This window comes from Mastigoproctus giganteus, chromosome 6 (genome assembly GCF_048544385.1).
Source record: "Mastigoproctus giganteus isolate SK-2022 chromosome 6, ASM4854438v1, whole genome shotgun sequence".
NCBI lineage: Eukaryota > Metazoa > Arthropoda > Arachnida > Uropygi > Thelyphonidae > Mastigoproctus > Mastigoproctus giganteus.
In genome coordinates, this window is record NC_143580.1 from 8718080 (window position 1) to 8739513 (window position 21434).

The following is a 21434-nucleotide window of genomic DNA, read 5'->3' on the forward strand; positions in this document are numbered from 1 at the left end:
TTTCCATTTTTAAGGTATATAAAAAACATACACTTTTGACTATTATGAAACCATCCCTCTAATGTTAACCTGCAACTACCACAGCAAATTAGGTTTCATATGAACTGCAAAACTTGGTGCCACCAACAATGCCATGTTTCATCTGCTCCAGAGGTATATAATATCCACAGACATAATAGAGTGAGTCTAGAGAGAGCTTGCACCTTTGTTTGGTAGCCATAGCAAACTGGAAAAAAGAACTTATACAAATACTGCAGGTTCTTATGTATATTATAGTATTGGCATGCTCTTTTATAAAATATATAAATGTCACAAAAGCATAAAACCTTCAATTACCACCAAAATATTGACACTAGAGGAAAAAGCAATGACACTGTTGGATTAAACATACAAAGTACATATAAGAAACAGTTAAAATATAACTATGAACCTTTTTTTTTTTTTTCATTACATAATGTTATTCCTGCAGGAACAAAATCCGTTATTCTTCAATTCACCCTGAACCCTCATCCTTTACCTAAACCATGTTCTCTAACAAATGTGCTAAGGTTGTTAAGGATAATAAAAATATCAAATTTCATTTACATCCGAATCTCCAGCTTCATTTCTGTCTACAATAATACTTGCAAAAGTTGGAAACAAGTGACTAAATAAATCCAAATTCAACTTGAAAAAGTCCAAGAGATCAAAAAAACTTGATTCTTTTGCAGATGGTAGTCAAACCTTCTGATCTCTTTCCAAGCCTCCGGGCAGCTTCTCTTCATCCTCAACTTCCATCTCTGCTGCATTCTGTTGGTTCTATTGCATACTCATCTAGAATTAAAAAATGAATTTAAAAAATGTGTATAAGTAGATGAGTATTGCATGCTCATCTGATTTGTTAGCATTTTCCTTTTCCTCTAACTCTTCCATTGATAATCCTGGTTGTGATGGCATTTCTCCAGTTGTTTTTAATACCTGTGTATTTTTGCTTATATATAATGAATTTGTATTTAAAAAAAAAAAGAGAGAAAAAGTGGAATCCTTCCCTTACACTTATTGGGCTTAATTTCACTTTTGCTGAAGTAATGGAGTCCATCAGCTGCTAACTCCTCCACCATCTTAAACTTATGACAGCTAGTAGGGATTCTGCTAGTGCCAATCCACTGGTGTTGATATCTTGGCTTATATTATTCATCTGTGGGTAGATTCTATGAAATGTTTGGAGAAACTGAAGCAGTTGCTTTTGACATTTCTAAAATGATTTCTTTCTTGATCTTCTCTAACACATGCTTTGCATTTCTGTAGTCCTCTTTTCTTTTGATTGCATTTGGATTATAGGACTTCTAAGCAAGATTCCATTTTATGATTTTCCTTCTGATTTTTGCAGTTCTGTAGGCTGCTCACTGTGTGTAATGACTGATGGTTCTCTGTCTGCTAACTTCTGAACTAATGCTGGCATTCCAGATATTTCTATACTTTCACTGACTCTTTTTCTGCTCTGTATTCCACTTTCCAGTTTGGAAAACTGTGCTCTGCTCAAACACATACAACTTCTTCAATATTCACTGCCAGTTTATTGAATGGTGATCTCCAAGAATCAGTTGGAGAAGCAAACTTAATTAGCTTTGGTTCTAAAACAGAATTCTGTCTACATATGTTAAAATTGGACAGAGATAATACCATGTACAGGGTGTCCATTCTATACAATCTGAAAAATGCACAGAAAGGTAACTTATTCTAGTTTTTATGCATGAAAATAATCACTTAATTTACTCTAATTTTGTTTTTAAATTTTTCAGATAATCTACCCTACAAGAGTTGGCATCTGTAGAAGAGAAAGTCAATTGTGTCCTCTGACTAGCAGAGATCAAATCCATATCAGAATTAGAAGATGATTGACATGTTATGCAAAGGAAGCATTGCACAGAAATTCAACTTCATACTGGATGAAGAAATTTAAAGAGACTGGTTCCTTTAATTATAGTCCTGAAATAGAAGTCTTGGATTAAACAAAGATACTATGGCATCTATTGAGGAAGCTTTTTAGCAAAACCCACAAAAATCACTAAGACAGGCATCTGTGGGATTTGGTGTTCCTAAGACAATAGTGCACAAAATTCTTAGAGTGAAATTGCATGAGTGACCTACAAGGTCGAAGCGTATCAAATGTTGCTGGAAGAGGAACACACACACACACACACACACACACACACACACACACACACACACACACACACACACACACACACACACACACACACACACACACACACACACACAAGATTAGCTTTTTCTCACAAGTTTAATAAACATTTAAAAAGGCATCTTATCTCTCAACAGCAAATGTGATGAAGGTTAATCTAATGTTTAATGGCAAAGTTATTTACCCTAACTGCCATATTTGAGGGTACAGAGAAGTCACAAGAAGTGTGGGAATATGAAAGGGATTCTCCCTCCCCCGAAGTCAGTGTATTGTGTCCTGGGAAAAATCTGCATAATTGGTCCTTTCTTTTTTGCCACCATTGATTAATAGTGATAGTTATCTTGCAGTGCTGCAGGATTTTTTATTCCTGAGTTAAGACAATGGGTTTCAGCAAGGTGGAACACCTTTCCACTTCACTCAGAATGTTTGACAATTTTTAAATGAAGTCTTCCCAAACAGATGGATCAGTGGAGGTGGGCCAGTTGCTTGGCCAGCATTTGGCCCACCTCTGCTGATTTGTTCCCCATTGGATTTTTTGTATGGGGGCCTGTTAAAAGTGTGGTTTACTCCTCAAAACTGCACTCTAAACTCTCTTCATACCAGGATCACAAACATAATTTGGGCATCTGCTTTGGCCTCAGTTCAAAACCTGTGTTTGCATGTGAATAATGGACTCTGAAATGGGCCACAAATAAGCTGCTAAACCCCCCCAGTTGAGAACCACTACATGGCTGAGCAGCTAAATGTACCCAGGCTCCCAAAGTTAATTGACAGTAGACGTTTACTGACTACGGTAAAAATGTTAACAGGAGTGATGAATGCCCCAAACATCTGGGATTTCTGTCAGTGGCACAACCCTCTGCCATCCTTGAGGTCTGACCCCACACCAATCCTGAAATACAACCATCTGAAACTTTGTAATCGTTTCCTACCTGACCAGCCACTCCCTAAAATACAGGCACTGCTGCATCTTGGAGGTGACCTGCAGAAAGTAGTTGCCGATTGCAAATAACATTGCATTCTCCTAGAGTGGATCGCATCTATTCAACTGGAATAAACTCTTCCAAAAACCTTGTGGCTAAAACTGTGCCAGATGACTGAACATCAACACCTGCCATTCACCTCTCCAATCCATACCATGCTGTGTTTCAGTTGCGACAACAATCCATGGTTTGACTTGATTCAGCTTCCCTGCCATTGTTTTACTTATTCTCGACTTGTGCTATGATGTTCATATTTTATTTAATTAATTTATTTTTTTTTTATAATTTCATTCTTTATATATGCTTTTAATTTTGTGTAACTTATAATTCCCTATGTAACTTTTCTGTTTCCTAATTTAAATCACATGTATCATTTTCTGCCTTAATGTAAAACCTCCTAACCAAGTTTCTGTGATGAGTAGTATTGTTCCTAGTACCTGTACTCTACTTAGCAGCAATAAAGTAATTTAATTAATTAGTAATTAATACTGTAACTAAAACACAACTAGCAAATGTGTTTATGGAATTGCAAAATCATGCTATGCTTTGATTGAGGTTATGTCGCATCTTAACAATCTTATGATTATATATCCTAAAAACTAGAAAAAATATCCTTTCCAATGTATTTTATGGACTGTGTTTTTATCTTGTATAAAAAAAATCTTTAAAATGCATTAATAAAATTTTACAGCATCCATTCACTGTTCACTCCAATCTCGCCAAACTAACTTTTCTTCTTCTTCACTTATCTTTCCTCCTATTTCTGTTTGGAACAGACTTTTGTACATTTCCTGAAAATTACAGTCTGCAGAAATTGAGATCCTGCATCATTAAATATGTTCTGTCTTCTCAACCTGCACAGGGTGATAGAGTACTATAGATTTCAATAGGTTTTTTTGTGTTCGGGATTACTATAAATAAAAAAATATAAACCTCAAATATCAAATCACTTGTGGATGCAGACAGATCTGCATAAGAGAAGTTCTTTCAAAGAAGATTAGAATATAAAGCGATATCCAATATGGAAGAGTGGAAAAGTGTGATCAGTCATGTGTAGATCGAATTACCATTTTGACTCTGCTCCCATTCTTTTCATTGATCACAGTTATCCAAGAAGGTCTTATAAGGAATCTTTCTTCATCAGATCCCTTAGAATTAATGCCGTTAACAGAAAAGAAGGTATGAAATTCGACTTGGCATCTTTCGACTAAAGAGCAGAATACAATACAGTACTGGTTAATGAATGAAAGGTTTTCAGGAACATTTGTCACAGCAGCCATCAGTAAAATAATTGGTAGTAGTTATAAGAAGAAAAGGCGCCTCCGTAGCCAGGTGGGCAGGAGCAGTAGTGAGTAGCACACGCTTCTTGATTAGACCGTGGTTCGAGCCCGTGACCACCAAATACGGAGGATGCAGAAAGGTCAATGCAATATGGCCTTAGTTGCTAATGTTCCTAAAAACCAAATAACAAACAAACAACAAACATAAGAAGAAAAAAATATATTAAGTTTTGTAACATGAACATTCATGTGGTTTATTAACTAATTTCAGAAGCTTGTAATTGTCACCTAAAAAAAAATATGTTGCTGAATTTGAATTTTACTGTTAGAAAAATAACTTATTGTAATTATAATGGCTGTAAAGGTTTCTATGATGGATGAATCTCTGAAAGTGGTATATTGAGAAAGGGATAATTAATAGCATAACATAATTTTCATTTGACTTGCCCTGTATTTTGACTTTTCCCATATACAATTAGATTTTGTATACTGTTATAAAGATATTTTAAAATTATTCCCATTTTTTAATCAATCTAGGAAAGGAATTTTTTGTAGGACTTTCCTCAAGAACTAATGAAGCAGGTGCCAGAGCTTTAGCAGCAGCATTTCCAGAATTTCCTGTTACACCTGTTAAAGTATCAGATACTTTACATTTAAAGACAACAGTAACTATGGCAGGACCAGATATTATATGTGTTAGTGGTGGAAAAGAAGCACAGAACATTCTCAAAGTAAGAATATAATTTTTCATGCAATTTTGATGTAGAAATATTTTTATGAGTTATAAACGGTCTGAGACTATCTAACTGAGAGATCTTCACAATTTCTTAAGCTGAACTCGTGGAGAACCAACTGGAGTTAGCATTAGTAGTGGCATGATACAAAAAAGCAAGCTTGTACAGCATCAGCCAAAAAAACCCTTCCCATTTTACCTGTCCATTCCCTCCAATATACAGGGGGGTCTTCATTATCCGAGGATAATTGGTTCCAGAAAATTCCACTTGAAACGGGGACCAATTTTCGTAATGTATTATGTACTCGTACATAGTAAAAAAAAAATGGAGAACTGAAAAATGCGACAATTATTTTATTAGACATTTTTTATTATAATATGTTGAACAATGTTAAGGTTAAGTAAAAAAAAAAGTTTATTGAAGTTGCACTTTTTTTTTACCATATTTTTTCAGATTCAGTTGTGTCTTTAACTTCGTGCTTAACTTTTGCTGCACGATCATGAAGAGGATCATTCTCACAAAAATATTCAAGTGCTTGGTCAATTTTCTTGAGGAAATTCTTTAATTTTCAAATCTTTAACCTGTGGTGGTCATCATTTTCGACTTCATCTTCTGTGGGTAGTTGGTCTAATTCTGCTAGCTCCTCATTTGTAAGTGGTTTTGCACTTGATTCAAGCAATTGTACAATATCCCAATTATTAACTTCATGGAATCCCGCTTCTTTTGCAAGACGCAATTTCGTTTGCTCTTGTGGGTAGCACAGTGGGCAGAATTGCCATCCTCCCCACACAGGGTGGAAAAGACCTAAGTTCGAATATCATTGATTACAGGAGGAATTTTTATTGGTCTTTTTCACAACGTGGCTGAGTTAGTTGGTCTCAGGTGAAGGGTAGCTTGATTTTTTTCACCCTTGCTGGTCAGAAAATTGCTGTCAGAACACACGTAATTTGCAGACAATATGCAAGGAGCAACATGGCTTTAGTCGCCGATGCTCCTAAAACCCAACAATTTCATTTTGTAACCCAGTCAATTGCATTCTTCATATTCACGAAAGGAATCGGAGTATAACTTTTTCCATGAGCTATTTATTAATCTACACAAAATTTATTTCCAAGCTTCTCCAATCATTTTTATACTGTGCAGAATATTAAAACTTTTCCAAAAATTGTTCATGTTATTTTCATTGCATTCTCATACCATAATCTCGTAACCTTACAACCTCATAACTGCAGGGACTCGGTTAATGAATACTCAGATACTGGGGACCCCCTGTAAATCTTTCTTGAATTTATTTAAGTTGTTAATTTCTACAACAGATGGAAGTTTGTACCAAAATCAACCACCGACTGGCTAGAGGCAAACTTCCACACATTCTACAACCATCCTTCCTTCAACTCAAGGAAAAGGAACTTCTGAATTACAAATTTGTGATAAAAGCAATCCTAAACAGACCAAACAAGCTGATAATTTCTCTTTTAGCTTGAATAAAGCAATTTTTTGTTTTTCTCTTTTAGCTTGAATAAAGCAATTTGCTTGTGTTTTTTAAATGTTATGCCAGCATTTGAAAATCCAAACATAGCTCTTCAATCAAGCATATCTCTTATCCATGTTCTGAGGTCATTATGTAATCCTTGATATGTTGAATGTTATGTGCAAATTTATTTTACTAAGTTTTCAAATCTTCCACCTCCATATTGAAAATTGATTACCATAGCAGACTAAATCAGAAGGATGATTCTGACTTAGTCATAGGCACTTCTACTGCCAAGGTCATGCAGAGTCTAAAATAAGAGAAGATTCTGTTCTTTTGCTTAGTGTAGTAGTATGTTATGGCTGCATGTGACTATATCATGGTGCTTAAGTTCTCATTGAAAAATAATGCTATAATTGCTGAGATAGCACAAATTTCATCAATTCGCAGTGCATCATTTTCAAATTTAAAATTTTTTCTAGTTAAGTTTCCAGTACTTCTTGGCGTTGATAAATAAACAGATTGTGCAATAGATTTTTTGCAGCATCAGTTCTGTAACTTTTGGTATGGGAACGTACCAGATGCACTTATGAAAGATGAAAGGATTGATGTACAATGGACAAGTGCACATGGAAGTTTGAAATACAACTAATTATCCCAATTCATGCTTGACATTTTTTAAGTTCCTCACAGCGATGCTGAGTGTGAGAGAATATTCAGGCAGATTAGAAAATTCAAAACTGAGTTCAGATCTCTTTCTGGTGAAGCTTTGGAAATGCTCCTGACAGCCAAGTTCAAACAGCAGGGCCATTTTTGAACAAAACTTTGGCTCATCAGGGGTGTGGAACTGGATTTTTCTTGAATCAGTTGATGCCTAATAGCATATCCAAATAGAATCTAGAAACTGAAAAATTTAAGGTAAACTATTGTTTAAAAATATAATGTATTGGTAAACTATCCTATGGCTGTATTTTAATATAAAATTTTTATTTTTGCCAATGAAGTTTAATTTCTACTGTAGTATGGACTTCCTCCTGTTTTTGGCCCAAAAACTTGCTGTTTTTCTTCTGCTTACAACTACCTGATCTCAGGTTTTTTGAAAGTTGACAGCTTTGTATGAGAGATGCCAAATGGCAAGAGAAACTATAATTTTAGGGGGAAGCCTCAAGCTGTGAAAATCTCTATTAGAAATGCACTTCCATACATTTCTTATAGCTTATAGTGTAGTATATAGTATAGCTTATAGTATAGTATATAGCATAGCTTATAGTATAGTATATGGCAGGGTTGGCCAACAAGTCGATCATGGATTTAATTTCGGTCGATCACAAAGAATTTTAATTATACAGTCATCCCTCGATTTGTGCAATAAAATTTTTGAGATGGTAGATCACGGCACATTTTGAAGGAAAAAAGTAGATCGCATCACAAATTAAGTTGGCCACTCCTGGTATATGGTATATTATAGTAAACTTAATTTACTATAATTTCTTTAGCTATGTACAAAATGATGTTAAAGCACTTCCATATGTTTGTTGTGCACTCTTAATTACAGACACAGTATTCCAGCATAAAGATAACCACTACTTTATGTGGAGTTTTGGTTTTGGTTTTTTTTTTTTTAAGGAGCATTAGCAACTAAGGCCACATTGCTCCAGGATATGCGGTGGTCATTCCCTGACCTTTCCGCACCTCCGTATTTGGTGGTGACGGGCTCGAACCCCGATCTAATCAAGAAGCGTGTGCTACGCACTGCTGCTCCTTCCCACCTGGCTATGGAGGCGCCTTTTATGTGGAGTGAGCATAATAGAAACAAGAAAGCATATTTGATATATATTATTATATATAAATGTTTTGGTCTCCTATAGCAGTATACAAATTTTATAATAATGGAGTTTCATGTGAGAAATGAATTTATTTACATCTGGACCAACCTAGGTCCATAATGTGGCAAGATAATTTTATAAGAAAATTTAGTTTAATTTTATGCCAAAAAGATAGCAAATTATGGAACTGTTATGCTATAACTCTTCCATAGTCATTTCCAATAAGCAAAACATTATTGGGAATCAAGAATCAATCTTATGCCAAGCTGTATACCACTCTTTTTGAGATTAAGCACATTTTTAATTTTTTTTAGAGGATGGAAAGAGAAGCAACCTACAGATATCAAACTGTAACTGTGCCTGATGACAGTGCAGCTAATTGTGTCTATATAAATGGCACATTAATTCACAGAGCAGAATTTCCTGAGAGTGTTTCGGTAAGCTGATTTTTATCATTTTACTTTTATTTTTTTAACTAATTAAGTAGTTGCATATTAGTTAAGTAGTTGTTAAAATTTCATATATGTTAATTGTGCAACTCTCATCTTATTCCATACTTTTTATTTATACATAACATGATTCCATGCCATTTGAATATAACCCACATTACTACAAAGTTGTTCACTCTGTAGTTGTCTTTTATCAGTTTCATGAAAACTGAGTGCTAAGTGAACCCGCACTGTAAGTGGAGGAGTTTGTTTTTTCCCATAAGAAATAATGCATAAAATTTTGTAATGTCACTAGGTATGGTGTGGCCTACCAACCATTCAAAAAAAAAAAAAAAAAAATAGTACATTTGAGCACTATGAATTAATGGATTTCTCTTTGATTTTTTTTTTTTTTTTTTTACCTTGTTGGATGAATAATTTTATAAACACCATAAATGCTAAAATATCATATCCATAAAGGTAAAGAGTATTCTTTATTTAAAAAAAAAAAAATTGCTAGCAATAGTTAAATATGCATTCAGTTTTTACTCATGAAATTTAGGCAGTATGGCAACCAGCAGAAACTTATTGTCATTTTTTTTTTTTTTTTTAACGTAGTCAAGATTAAAGAAATACATCATCATGATATGGTTTTCAAAATGCACACACACACACACACACACACACACACACACACACACACACACACACACACACACACACACACACGCGCGCGCGCGCGTACGTACGTGCAGTTAGAATTTTTATTTAGGTTTCACAAAGTGATAAACTAACGAGTAATGCAGGGATCTGGTAGTCTATCAAAATCAGAAACTTGTGGTAAGTAAATAGAGATAAAATAAACATTTTTAAAATCTGGTATCGAGAGAGAGAAATATAAAATTTTTCTAGATTTTGGAGTGGTTTTAGATTTTGGAGTTGAGCAGTTTTAGAGAAGTGCAAACAATCAAATTTTTATATATCTGAACTTATTTTCATCTCTTTTTGCTGCCAATGATTTAAACCACAAGGACAATGAAATGGTCTTAATTCTCACAGCAGAACAAACTTGATAGTGTAACAAGTTGATTGGTATTACAGTACTTTCAACACATATCTTTAGGAATGACCACCGCATATCCCCGGAGCAATATGGCCTTAGTTGCTGATGCTCCTAAAAACCAAATAACAAACAAACAACAAACAATTGTTGTGAGCTTTTGGTGTAGGCAGAAAATGAACCTAGAGATGCAAGCAATATGTAACATTCTTATTTTAAATAGCCTTGGCACACTTATTGAAAAACTAAGGTATAAAGGATGAGATTTTAAGGTGGAGGGTGGAATACTTATAAAAATAATATCACTGGCATGATCTGGGCAAACATTGACATCAGAAGATTTAAAACAGTAATCTTACCAAAGAAGAATAGAAATCTTGCAGATCATTTCATTTTGCATTCTTGTAATGCCAAACAACAAAAGGTTGAAAATGACCACTAGAGAAAAGGCTCCATTGGAGAAGAGACCATCGCTAAGTTGTGATCTGAGGTACCTAGAGGATCACTCCCCTTCCTTGACCATGTACTTGGAAGTTATTTGTGAGATCAAGAGTGTTGGCTGTGTAGTTAGGATTGTCTGGTATTCTGATAGGTAAATGAACAATCTGTGTGAGGTCATTAGCAATTGAAAAAGCTTCAGCATCTCAACCAGCTGGGTTAGTGTGAATAGAAAACTGAAGCCAGCTGGAGTTTTGAACATTCAAATTGCTAAGAAAAATTACCTCACTGCTAGGAAAGTTCAACTGGAGAAAATGGAGCTTCAAAGAAAGGAAGTCAAAGAGTTCCAAATGATTAGTGGAATTTGGATACTGATAGAGGCAACAGATGAATTTGACAGAATGGGAGAGAGATTTTAATTCAGAGAAGAAATAAGAGAGATTCCAAATTACTAAGTATCTGACAAGGAATATCAGAGCCGAAATATGCACAGGTACCACCTTTCAAGTGAAAAGAATCATATGGGGAATAATTAGGACAACTAATGAGCAGTGGTTGAATCAACTGATAATTGAGATTTTATTAGAAAAAGTGAGTGGTGCTTGGCAGACTGTAAGTGGAAATGGAGATTGCAAAAACAACAATAAACTGAGACCTCATATATTTGTGAAATGAATGAGGAAATGTTAGGGAGGTCTTTGTGTGTTATCTTTGTGCAGATAAGTTTATTCTGTTAGTTTGACTATTTGTGATGTAGTCAGTATTAAAGAAAAAGTGGGGTGGGGGGGAAACATGAATGAAGTAGTTTAAATTTCTGGATTTGGCATACATATATACAAGAATATACCCAGCTCCTTAACATAACATGGCCTCAACAATGCCCTCTCATAAACACTACTCAGACTCCCTCCGGTCACTATCTGGCATAGTAAAGGCAGCAGGGTTATACATTAGCTGATTCAGATGCCTCCTAGAAGGTTACCAATAGGTTTGGTGCAGTGGACTATCTAGCAGCTGGCATGAAAATACCATTTTAGAGCTGTACACTTGAAATGTATGGAAGATTGGATCTCAACATGATGCCCATCATAATCTCAAAAAGCATCAACCATACTGAATAATGGAAGAGATCGGGGTGGGGGTGCTGGAGCCTTGTTTTGGAGACTAAACATGGGTTTCACCACTTCAAGCCTCCAATAAGCAAATTAGTGGTATTTGCACCAGTTGATGAGAGTTATCTACCACCTAGTACTGCCTGGTAACACAGAGGGATAGCATTCCTCTGTGTAGTGTGAATACCACATCTCGACTATTGCTTATATTGGTTCACACCTGGATGGTCACTTCCAGTATACTAAGTGCCATATTTCCCATAAATATGAAAGTGCAAGCAGAGGATTTGTTTGTTGCACTAGACTTCTTCAAAAAATTGTATGTTGCACTGGACTTCTTCAAAATTTGGTCCACTTGACTCAATTGTCACCTGAATATCAGTTCCATTGGCATTCTAGATTCCCAGTCAGCAAGCCATAGCTTGTCAGTTGTTGTTTGTTATTTGGTTTTTAGGAGCATTAGCAACTAAGGCCATATTGCTCCGGGATATGCGGTGGTCAGTCCCTGACCTTTCCGCATACTCCATATTTGGTGGTGACGAGCTCGAACCCCGGTCTAATCAAGAAGCGTGTGCTACACACTGCTGCTCCTTCCCACCTGGCTACGGAGGCACCCTATAGCTTGTCAGGCCTGAGAGAATGTTAAGTGACAAACCTCAAGGACCTTGAGGTTTATCACTTTCTTTAATTTTTTTTTTTTTTTTTTTACTTGGTCAGATATGCATTGGGCAGAGAGGGAGAGATGACAGTCATCTACCATGTTGGTTAAATGTTTAACTAGATTGACAAATAGTGGAAACCTTTGACAAGCCTATTTAAAAAATAAAAGTGGTGAGAAAAGTGGTATGAGTACTTTTCAGAGTTACCAAATTGAAAGTACAAGCAATGAATAGTACCACTGATTCATATCAAAATCCAATTCATGATCCATAATCAGTTTTGAAAAAGACAAATTAATGAACTTTCCAAGAAAAAGAACTTAATAGCAATCATCTGGCAAAAGTAATCCTAAAACAGAACAAGCTGGTTGTTCTAGGCATGTTATTCTTACTTGTGCAAAAATCTGTTATGTTTCTTCCTTCTGGCTTGAAAAAAGGAATTTATTTCTTTTAAATGTTTTGCGAGCATTTGAAAATCTGAACTTGTTTCATCAGTCCAATCTACCTCACATATGTGTACTGAGGTCATTACTCCTAGATATATTGAAGAATGTTGTGTGTGAGTTTCTTTTACCAAAAGTTTTTACATCTTCCACATCCATTTTGAAGTTGATTACTAGAGAGAGAGCTGAAGAAGATATCCTGTCACCAGACCACTTTCCTTGGGCAAAACAGCCACTATCCTTCAAATTGTTTCTATCATGTAGTAGAGTGAAAAATAAAACCTCCCTGAGACATAATGAGCATATTTTTTCCCTATGAAATATCATTAAACCCTGCTTCAATAGTAAACAATGAGAAGACGATGTTCATATATGAATAATAATGCTCTTTATTCTCCCTTTAAACCTGAAAATCTGTTGGTGACTTAATCGTCATCATTTTACATTATTTGGACATCACATAACAACCATGTGGTGTGCCCTCTGCTGTCTGTTATATTAATTTTGAATCTAGTTATACAAATTTTACAGTACATAATAGTTGAAAAAAATACCATTTAATTATGTTAGAAAATAAGCATTTCTTACTGATTGTAAGCAAAACAGATAGGGGTAGAGAGGATGACTCGTTATTAGTCATTTGTTATAAGAATGTTGCAACAGATTCATGCATGCTAGTTGCACTTGTCATTTTTGCATATTGGAGGCTGATTGCATGTTTTATTTATCTTTAATTTTCTTTGTGTAAAGTAGTTTTCTACAGTTTTCTGACAATCAGTATGGTGAAATGACACTACCATAACTGTGTGAATTCACCAAACAGTCGTTATTGTGAACAATGGACAATTTATGCCAAATTTGCAGTCATTTATAGTATAAATGGTTAAACATGTATTATTCTTACCTACTTTGAATGCCACTTAAGAGATGAACAGAAGTTGGCACCACATGTATGTTGCATATTGTACTATATAAACCTGACTAAATGGATGAAAGGAAAGAAGGGCATGACATTCACCATTCCCATGGTATGGCACAAATTAATCATCCATAACAGACTTCTTCTGTCTTACAAAAGTTTCTTGTTTTTTGAGGAGCACAAAAGTAAAATAGAATATCCAAAAGTTGCTTCTGCAATGAAACCAGTCATACATGCAAAAGGTGTCCAAACTCCTTTATCACTTTCCTCATTGAAAATAGGTAATTGGAATTAACTGTTTTCAATGAGGAAGAAGAGAACACTAGAAGATCCACATTACAATCCACAAAGTAGTAAAGAACTACCTAATTGAACAGATTGAGCTTAATGATCTAGTACATGATTCAAATGCACTAGGTCATTAATAACTTTTCGATCAAGAGTGCAAGAATGGAATGCTCTGGCAGATGATACAAGGATTCCTGTATTTATAAAGAAGAATAAAAAATTATTGATATTTTACTTCCTGCATATTTTTTTTATGTTACTGCCTGGATATAAATTGATTGATGGAAAACTGGAATTTGAACACAAAGCTGAAGAATGGCACCAGTTCACTAATTCATGTGAAGTAAATTCAAAGGCAATTTTATTACATAATAGATACATAAAGTCTTCAATACTTGTAGTCCATTCTTTTGGTATGAAGCAGATTTGCAAGATTTTCTCAAATATTGAATGCAGTCAAATATAAGGAAAATCCTTAGCAGTTAAGTAACTTATTTTATAGATGTTAACAAAAAAAAAGGTTAAAATTTTTTATGTGCGTAATCAGCTGATTACACATTAACAAATCTACTCTGTTTACCAAAAATTTACTATATTTATTGAAATACATGATAGATAGTGTGTTTTGTGTCCCTGAACTCAGCAGTCTTGAAAGAGTGCAAGTCATGTGAAAACATCTATTATGTATTCAACATTTCACACTTTCCTTTCTGTTAATGTAGTAATTAAATATTCTATTATTCTAGTAAGAGCTTGTGCAAATAGCTGACTTATTCTCCAAAAATTGCAGAGAAGCAACACTGTTAACAGGAGAGACTGCTTCTACAGGGATGGGATACACTTAAATAGAAAGGGTGCAAGAATATTTGCTGATGCTTTCAAGGCAGTGTTATGTGGGTCGGAAAACTGCTAGCTTGGGGGGGGGATACAAGGACTAATAGATTAACACTAGCCACTGGCAGAGGCGAAAGTGATTCTTGCACTGCTTCTATTGAAATGAGCAGCAGCCTGGAAAACAAGATGCAGGGTATTTCAGAGACTGCTGGGAGTCATTGCGGTACCAGTAAACACATGGGTTGTGTTAGGGTAGCTAAGAATAGGAACAGGTGCATGTATACTTGCGTGTACACCAATGCTAGGAGTTTGGTAAATAAATTTGATGAATTTGAGGTATTGCTCAAAACATCAAAGGCAGATATTGTTTGGATATCTGAGACGTGGTGTCATACAGATATAAGGAATGCAGAACTGGAATTTGGAGAGTACCATGTGTACAGAAAGGATAGACAGGTCAGGACAGAATAGGAAGGAAGGAGGGGTTATGCTATTAGTTAAGAAACACGTAAAATCCAAGGAAGTGAAGCCAGTCGACATCGCTGGACAGTGCAGTGTTGAGTCAGTTTGGTGTTGAGTGCAGTGTTGAGTCAGTTTTAAGCATTAGGAGATCAAAATTGAGAGTAGGAGTATGCTATAGGCCTAATGACTCTGATGAGTATAATAAGAAACTGTACAGGGAAATAGAGTGGACCAGTAAATCAGAGAGTCTTATAATGGGGGATTTCAATTTCCCAGATATTGACTGGAATTTGTGGGTTGGTCACTCACACACTAGCAAGGGTTTTGTGGATTTATTGGAAGATTGTTTTCTACATCAGCATGTTCAGAAGGCAACTAGAGGGAGTAATACTCTTGATCTGATTATCAGTAGTGATTCTTCATGCATTAAGAATCTGCAGATAAAGGAACCACTAGGTGGCAGTGATCACAGTCTGCTGAAGTGGGATTTACTCAAAGAGGTAACTAAAATCAGGGTGTAAAGGGAAGGGTTTTTGCTTTCGTAGAGGCGACTACAATGGTCGGAGACAGTATTTAAATTCTATACACTGGGACCAACTGATGATGTTACCAACAGCAAATTCAAAATGGGAAGCATTCAAAGAACTTATCTTGGAAGCTACTAGGCTTTACATACCAACTAAGAAATATTGTTCAAGGTTTAGGCCTAAATGGATGTCAGATGAACTATTGAGTCATTTTTTTTTTTTTTTTTTTGTAGTTGTTGGCGCATCGGCTTCTGTGGCCATAGTGCACCTCCCAAGGTTTTTGCAGTACTTCGATCCAAGCCCGAGGCGGGATTCGAACCCGCGACCTTTGGGTTGCCAGGCAGGCACTTTACCCACCTGGCTAGCCCGGTCGGCATTGAGACATATGGCAGAGAAGCAAAAAAAAAAAAAAAAAATGCATGGGATACATATAATTAATGGGTGACATGGAAGCATATGATAGATATAAGCTGGTCTGTAACCAAGTCACAAAGGAGATTAGGCAGCCAAAGGCAGATTATGAGAAATCCTTGGCAAAGGATGCAAAGAAAAACAGAAAATAGTTCTTTACCTATGTAAACTCTAGAAGGAAAGGGATGAATCAGATTGGTCCACTGGATATTGATCGTTCAACAGTTGAGGGTCCTGATCAGGTGGCTAACAAACTAAACAAGTGTTTTGCATCTACATTCAAACATGAGGAGTTATTCAGAAAGGGGAATGCCAGAGGTGAAGTTAACTCTGGTAATGAGCTAGATGATTTTGTAATAACTGAGAGGAAAGTCGAGGATAAACATAAAAAAGGCATCCGGGGTGGATGGGATCTATCCAGTTATATTAAAGGAGGCAGCAAAGGAAGTAAGCAAACCCTTAGCCATAATTATGAGAGCTTCTTTGGACTCAGGGAGGTACCCATGGACTGGAGATGTGCAAATGTGACCCAAATTCATAAAGGAGGATCAAAGGCTGACCAAGTAATTATAGACCTGTGAGTTTAACTTCTGTTCCAGGAAAATTAATGGAGTGCACTAGTTAAAGAAGCACTGCAGGATCATCTAGACAAGACTTCAGTTATAGCTCGGACACAGCATGGTTTTGTTAAGGGAAAGTCTTTCCTGACCAATTTGATTGGATACTATGATGCAGTCACAAAAGAACTGGATGCAGGGAATAACTTTGATATTATATATTTGGATCTTAGAAAGGCTTTTGATACTGTTGCACATAGAAGACTGCTACACAAATTGGAGCAGTGTGGCATTGGAGGCAAATTGCTGCTATGGATAAAGGGATGGTTGAGGGGGAGAAGACAGAGAGTGGTAATCAATGGACACTGCTCATCGTGGACTAATGTTATTAGTGGAGTCCCTCAGGGTTCAGTGTTGGGTCCATTGTTGTTTTCTGTATTTATAAATGATAATTGATGGTGGAATATCAAACTTAATGTCCAAGTTTGCAGACGATACGAAAATTGGCAGGATTGTTAAGGACACTAATGACAGTGCGCTGCTGCCACAAGATCTGGAAAAGTTGAGCAGATGGGCTGAGAGGTGGCAAATGAAGTTTAACATTGACACATGTAAAGTACTACATATGGGAAACAGTAACCCCAGAGCAACGTATCAACTCTGTGGTACTACACTGACAGTGGTAGAGAATGAAAAGGACCTGGGGATAATTGTGCAGGCAGATATAAAGTTTTCTGAGCAGTGCAGACGGGCTGCAAGAGTAGCTCATGGAGTATTGTCAATGATATACAGGAATTTTTCTAGCAGGGATAAGGAGGTGATTATTCCCTTGTATAAGGCAATGGTCAGGCCACACCTTGAGTACTGTGTACAGGTCTGGAGGCCTCATTTCAAAAAGAATGTAGAGCTGCATCTGGAATGATTACAGTGAAGGCCAACAAGATTAGTGAATGAACAAAGGGTTGCTGTTACGAAGAAGGGCTTAAGTTTTGCAAATTACAGTGTCTGGAGACTAGGCACAGGCAAGATGATCTGATAGAGGTGTATAAAGCCTTGAATGGTTTGAGTATGCTCAATGCTGATGGGATTTGTCCTCTTGCTCAGAATAATCACCCGAGAGGGCATAAATTCAAATTGAGGAAAGACAGATGTAGGATAGATGTGCGGAAATTTGCCTTTAGCCAGTGGGTATTAGCATTAGCATTAGTAGAGGCATTTGATGCAAGAAAGCAAGCTTATGCAGCATCAGCCAAAAAAAAAAAAAAATAAATAAATAAAAAAAAAAAAAAAATAGGGTAGTTGGTTTGTGGAACAGACTTCCATCCCTTGTTGTGGAAGTTGATAGCCTAAATAAATTTAAGGCTCAGCTGGACAGGTATTTCAACGGAGGGGTGAAATGGGAGTGGGTTTTTTTTTTTTTTTTTTGGCTTTTGTGGCATAGCTTGCTTTCTTGCATCATATGCCTATGCTAATGCTGAAGTTTATTCTCCTGTCTTTATTAGTGTTCCCATGAGATCACTGCAGAAACAGTTTCATATCTTTTCAGTTGGTTATCTACATGGATGTTTTCCTACTGCTGGTTGTTGAGAAGTGGGTTTTAGAGATATGTTACAGGGAGATTTTGTAGATTTTACTTCTTAAAAGTTTATGATGCTTTTATGAAGTCACTGCCAGGAGCAGCACATTTTTTCTAAGACTGCTGAGTTCAGAGACACCAAACACATTGATAAGTGTCATATATTTTAATAAATATATGCAGTGAAAAGTAGAGCTTCTTTTTGGAAAGATTCCTTTGTGCATACACAAATACTCCAAGTTTCTTTTCGTAACTTGAAAGTAACAAGTAATCGTGTAATTTTAGAAGATAATTACAGGCAGTCTTTGACCTACATCGATCCACACTTACTTTACTAATGAACTAATACCCATGTTATTACTTACAGCAGCCTGGTGTGCTTTTCTTTTCTTTTTTTTTATTATTATTATTATTTTTCTCTTTATTATATTTTAACAAACTATATCAGCACTAATAGAGAATGGATTGTCAAAGTACAGTAATTATAATTACAGTGGGAGGGAGGGCGGCGGCAAGAAATTGTTAAAAATGGAAGACTTCATTATAGTTTTATTCTTAATCCAGAGACTATATTATATAACAAGTGTACTATTATCCAATAACACTTAATACCATTAGTGACAATAGTCTTGTTATCCATATTGAAAATTTGGATAACATTAACCATGGTATTCATTAGCTGATGAATACATTTATCTGTAATTTGACAATCCACTCTCCTCTATTAGTGCTGCAATTGTACTGTTTGTATTGTAGTATTGTGTTTATATAGATATTTTTATATTTAATTGAAATGTCTTGTTTTGTGCATTTTGATTTACACCTTTCATTTATTTGCTTTTTTTTTTTTTTTTTTTTCCTTTACAAGATATTTGAAGAGAAAATTGATTACAATAGGATACCTCTCCAGTTTACAGAGTTGGAAAAAGCTTCAGGGTCTCTAAGTTGTTGCTGCATTCTCATTAAGAAGACCAAGTATATAAAAAAGTTATAGAAAAGAAGACCCAGCCAGGTCATCTCGAGAGTGGTTTCTCTATCCTGGTTATTGCCTTCTTTGAAGATTCCCTCCTTTCTTCACAGACTGCCTCAACTGCCCTCATCAGACTTCTAATGTTATCATATATAATGTGTATGTAACAAAGTGGGTTATGATGATGTTGCTGAATTTCTTGTTTTATTTCTTCTCATCTAGAAGACTGCCACTGATTTGCCCCATCTGACACACTTAGACTTATTGCTAGTTAATGTGATTCAAATGAGGAAAGGAAACCATGAGAAAATGCATGAATTTTTAACCATCTAGTGGGTGCATTAAAAAAGAAAAAAAAGTTGCAGAACAAGCCTTGTTAGGATAAGTGTTTAATAATGAATTGGGGGTGGGGGGAACAAGAAATGGTTTAAAATGGAACTTTAAAGTTTTATTCTTAATCCATGGACTGTATTGGATAATAAGTACAATGATTATCCAATAACACTTAACACCTTTGGTAACAGTAGTCTTGTTATCCAAAAAAATTCCCAATTATATTCCATTCAAATCTCAGAGTAGCAAAATGGGTGAAATTGAAAGAATTGAAAACTCTCTATAAGTGCTGAGTGCAGTTCATTTGCATAAACACAAAGTTATAAAGAATTATTTTACTTCTGTACTTTTCTCACTGAAAAATAAGTAATGATACAGCTTGAAAGTAAATACCATATTTGAGGAATGTTAAAATTCACACCCATGTAATTTAATTATTTATTTATTTTTGGTTGCCAGGATGCACTGACATTAGATGGTTAATAATACTTTCATCCTTGCTCAGATATTAATTCAAAGTTTAGTTTTATTTGCCATTTCTGAGGTGCTAAAATTATCAGTTGTGGCACTAGCTGTTTAGATTATGTTTAGAATTATTGCTAATGAGAAATTAAGTTAATTACTGTAAATCTTATAAGATATTCATGAAAAGCAGCAGTCATTTTACAATTTGACGTTCAACTTCCCAATGTTTTATCATCGTGATTATTTCTGTTAGAATTTCGATTTAAAGAAATGTAAGAATTCTTCCTTGAATAATTTTTATGCTTGAATAGATTTTCATTTTGGAAATTTTAATATATTTTCCATCTTTAATTTTTCAGTATATTCCAAAGTTTTGTTTATGCATTGAGTGATAGTTCCTAACATTCACTAATTCAGCAAACATTATCTATGATAAGATCAAAAAAAAAAAAAAAAAATTAATTTCATGTTCAAGAAAACGTATTTAAATAACTTTCTGTATATAAATAACTGCAGAAAATGTAAACTATTAAGCTTGTAGTATAAATTAAGGAAAGTATAAATTTTAAAATTAAAATAAATTTGCAAACAAAAACTTTATTCTTGTATATAGAATTATATCAAAAATATAAGAATATATGACAGAAATAAATTTGTAAACATATATATATTGTAGCAATGTATACATATAACTTCATCCTAAATTGCTTTGGGATTAAAATAGGGAAAAAAAGTGTTCAATGTTAAATGCTTTGACATTATAAAGGAATAGTTATACCGTGGACATACAGCAAAAATATCGGTGATGCTAAAAGAATTTCCAAGTTCTTGAAAAGAAAAAGAAACTCGCAAAACTTTACTGAAATACTGACTTATGCTTAACCTTAAACTAGATTCCAACAAATATAAAACAATCAGTTTAAAAGTGTCGGAGATTACTTCAATCTTTTGCATAGAATGCTTCCAGTCCAAATGTTCAACAAATATAACAAAAAATAAATAAAATAAACAGATAAAATAATTTAATGAATTCTTTCACTCATAGAGTGAAAGAATTCATTAAATTTGGCGCACAACGGAATAGAAAGCTGAGAAGCCCTCTCAACCCTGAAACACATCAAACCAACTCAGCAAGACCAAGTGTGAGAAGACATTGTCAGAATAAATGATTAAAATCGGAAAAACACTTACGAGAATAAATAATTAAAATCACAATTCAAAATTAAAATTGTGATTAAAAATTTGGATGAACACACAAATTAAACAAAACGAGGAAGGGAAACGCTATGAATTTTGTTTAATTTGTATTCATTCAAATTTTTAATTGTGATTTTAATTATTTATTCTTGTAGGCGGTTTTCCGATTTTAATTATTTATTTTGACACAATGTCTTCTCACACTCATGATCTTGCTGAGTTGGTTTGATGTGTTTTGGGCTCGGGGGATCTCACCTTTAGATTCCGTTGCACATC

General features: G+C 35.0%; 1 protein-coding gene across 1 annotated transcript in view; it reads left to right on the plus strand.

Annotated features, from left to right (window-relative positions):
* LOC150083885 (N(G),N(G)-dimethylarginine dimethylaminohydrolase 1) overlaps positions 1 to 19569 on the plus strand; it is a 92666-nt gene extending 73097 nt beyond the window's left edge. The window contains exons 3-5 of the mRNA XM_090375825.1: positions 4986 to 5179; positions 8794 to 8916; positions 19062 to 19569. Of these exons, the coding sequence (XP_090231951.1) occupies positions 4986 to 5179; positions 8794 to 8916; positions 19062 to 19187 (443 nt within the window). The 3' untranslated portion in view covers positions 19188 to 19569. The remainder of the gene's footprint in view (positions 1 to 4985; positions 5180 to 8793; positions 8917 to 19061) is intronic.
* The last annotated feature ends 1865 nt before the right edge of the window (positions 19570 to 21434 follow it).